The 3,141-nt window shown below is 43.2% G+C and overlaps 1 protein-coding gene across 1 annotated transcript in view; it reads right to left on the reverse strand.

The window, feature by feature from the left end:
- Window positions 1–2,561, reverse strand: part of coro1a (coronin, actin binding protein, 1A) — a gene marked incomplete at its 5' end in the record, with an annotated part of 8,584 nt that extends 6,023 nt beyond the window's left edge. Inside the window, 2 exon segments of the mRNA XM_014024987.1 lie at window positions 959–1,162; window positions 1,971–2,561. Of these exon segments, the coding sequence (XP_013880441.1) occupies window positions 959–1,156 (198 nt within the window).
- Between the last annotated feature and the right edge of the window lie 580 nt (window positions 2,562–3,141).

Below are 3,141 nucleotides of genomic sequence, written 5' to 3' on the forward strand. Positions count from 1 at the left end.
CACACCTTGTATTTAACCGGTAAGTACTAAGTATGTATCTAGTATATACCAGGTAAAACCTGGTATATTGGTAAGTACGTACACTGTACTAATCAGGTAAAAATAATACTTGTACCCTGTAAGTACCCTGTAAATATTAGGTAAGTATTTAGTATGAAACATGTACCTACATGGTACTTGTAAATAATATTTGGTAACTTTTTGGGTTTAATTTAAATAAATTTAATTGATCTAGGTTTAGATTTCAAGTTTTGTTTGCAGCTTTTAGCTAATGTTTTGCTAATTTTAGCTTTTAGGCACTATTGTGTCAATTTTAGCTTTTACTGTTGTTTTGCTAGTTTAGCTGTTTTGCTCGGCTTTAGGAATGGTTTGGATCAGTTTAGCCTTTAGCTACAGTTTGGCTAGTTTAGACAACTGTACGCTAGTTTTAGCTACTGTTTTGATAATTTCAGCATTTAATCTTTTTGTTTTAAATTTAAGAATTCAGTTTCAGTTTGTTTAACACATTTCAGCGCTCACGCTGCATTTTCACTAAAATAAAAGCTCATTTCTGTGGTTTAATATTCGGCTGATTTGGTGGCTGACCCACTTTGAGTCAAACACCGCTCAGATGACCCAAACCAAACCACAAAGTTTGTCTTTATTTTAAAAACAACATTCGATAAAACGCTGCCGTGCACTGGCAGGAGCACCTAAACCCCTTCAGAAGTGAGAGCAGAAGAACCGGGTAGAGGCCACATCCTGTCCTCCTGCATGACAACAAACTCCTAATATGGTGAAAACTCAAAAAGCTGAGAGTGACGTGCAGAAAGACTCAAAGGAGGCCTCAGACTTCCTTTTTCACTCCAACGTGTGCTGGTAGCAGAATTCAAATCAGAGCCACAAAGTGAGCGCGGGGTTCAGTCGTCAGACGCTTTCATAAAGCTTGTTTGTATTTTCTGTGTTTCCCGTGGCCCACCTTGGTCAGGGGCAGAACCATGAAGGCCCCTCCACCGCTGGCGTCCACGATCATGGCCACGAACTTGGGGTTGACGGTGCAGAAGTTGCTGTCCCAGGTCATCTGCGAGATGCGGATGTCATCGTAGCACTGGTCGGCTTTCACCGCCTGGCCGAAGACGTGCCGGAACTTGCTGGACCTCACGACCTTCCTGGACATGGTGAACTGATGGGGAGCAGAAGGACACTCGCTGTGGGTTTTCACTCATCTGATTCAAACATCATCAAAGCAAAACGTTTCTGTTGAAACAAACTGAACGGTGAAAATAAAGAACACAGGAAAGCGTGTGGAAAAAAAGGGGAAGTCGAAGCTTTCACAACAGCTTCCTCTAGTCTGACGGATGCCTCTTCTCTCTTTAATTTGTTCTAAAATAATTATGCACGCTAAGACAGCCATACAAGGCAACGACACAAACACGATCTGCTTTTAGTTGATGAGAACCTAAAAAGGTAAAGCAGATGGCAGAGTTACATCACATCCTTCAAACGGACGAAGAAAACCACAAACCAGAACCTCTTTTTTCCAATTTCTCTTTCACTCGTGCCGTCATTGGTTTTATACCTGCTTCAAACAGGAGCTCATCCACATAACCTTTGAGCTAAACGTTAAATAGACCTGCATTAGAATCAGCTGCAACAACTCCTGCATCCTTTAGTCTCATAAAAAAAACACCTAAAAGCTTTGGTTTTACCTCCATTTGTAGGTTTGACTTCCTGAAACCCGCCTGCAGAACTGAACAGCCTCTGCTGCATCACAAGACACCAGAGGCTGGTCTGCATCTAATCTAATAATCCTGCTGTAAAACCGGCCCTAATTTCATCTCCAGCACAAACACACAGCAAACAACACGCCTCAGCCGGGATGGAAGCAGCTCATTACTGGACTGTTTGTGAAAACAGGAGGAAAATGAAGCCATGGAGGAGTGAACAGGTGAGAGGTGTGGAGCAGGTGTGTGTGTGATGCTGCAGCTTACCTGGAGACAGGTGGTGGTGGTGGAGGGGGGGAAGACTGGGCTCGAGAAGCTTCAGCAGCTGCAGCAGACACCCTGCCACCAGAGTGAGGGCTCGGAGGAGACGAGAGGTTGAAGTACGAACGCACGCTCGCATTCAGGAAGTGAAAATTTCAAACGGAGGTGGAAGTGGGAGGTGTTGCGCTGCCATTTTAGGGTTTTAAAAAAAGGCAGAGGGTAAAAACAGGCAAGGTCCTGACAGCGAGTCGTTTGTCGACTTCTAACTGTTAGAAGTTTAAATCAAATAAAGCCACGTGGTCCTCGTTAAGGTGGATAAATCAGGCAACGTTTTGTGAAATGTAACTTGAACCGAGTCGAAATGCAGACGTGCTTGATGAACTGATCGTTTGCAACAAGCCCCTTCGACCCGGAGGGGTGTCAGGTGTGCAGACAGACACCATGAGACTGGTTCTACCCTGCTACAGAGAGAAAAGAGGATTCAGGTGTAAAACATCCACCTGCAGAGAGAAACTCAGGACAGGTTCACCCAAAGGTCAGACCGCGCAACGCAAAGAAAACTCAGTCCGGTTAAACCAGTGGTGTCCAAAGTCGGTCCTCAAGGCCCGGTGTCCTGGATGTTTTAGGTGCTGCCCTGGTTCAACACAGCTCACTGCAAAAACTGCATCTTACCAAGTTTTAAATCCTTATATCAGCCAAAAAGTCTTTTTGATCTTGTTTTGAGACTGATTTACTAAACAAGAACTGATTGTGTAAGAATAATCATCTTGTTTTCAGAATGTGTAAGATTATTTGTCTTGTTAGTCTGAAAATGTGACTCAAATTGAGTCAAAAGTTTCTGTCAGTGGAGTAAGAAAATTTTACTTGGTAAGATTCTTGAAATAAGAAAAAAACTGAGTCAAATCAAGTATTTCAAGAAGACGTCTCCCACCACATGCATGAAGCTGTGGCTGAACTGGAGAGCTCCTTCAGCGACAGACTGCTGCATCCGAGGTGCACAAAGGAGCGTTATCGCAGATCCTTCCTCCCAGCAGCTGTTAGACACTTTAACCAGCACCACATCCAAAAAACACAGTGTTTACACACCTGCTACTGTACAATCATTTGTACTGTTATTATTCATTGTCATTACTCATCTGAACAATCATTTTTGCATGACTACTCATTTATATTATTA

This window comes from Austrofundulus limnaeus, unplaced genomic scaffold, assembly GCF_001266775.1.
Source record: "Austrofundulus limnaeus strain Quisiro unplaced genomic scaffold, Austrofundulus_limnaeus-1.0 Scaffold450, whole genome shotgun sequence".
Lineage (NCBI taxonomy): Eukaryota > Metazoa > Chordata > Actinopteri > Cyprinodontiformes > Rivulidae > Austrofundulus > Austrofundulus limnaeus.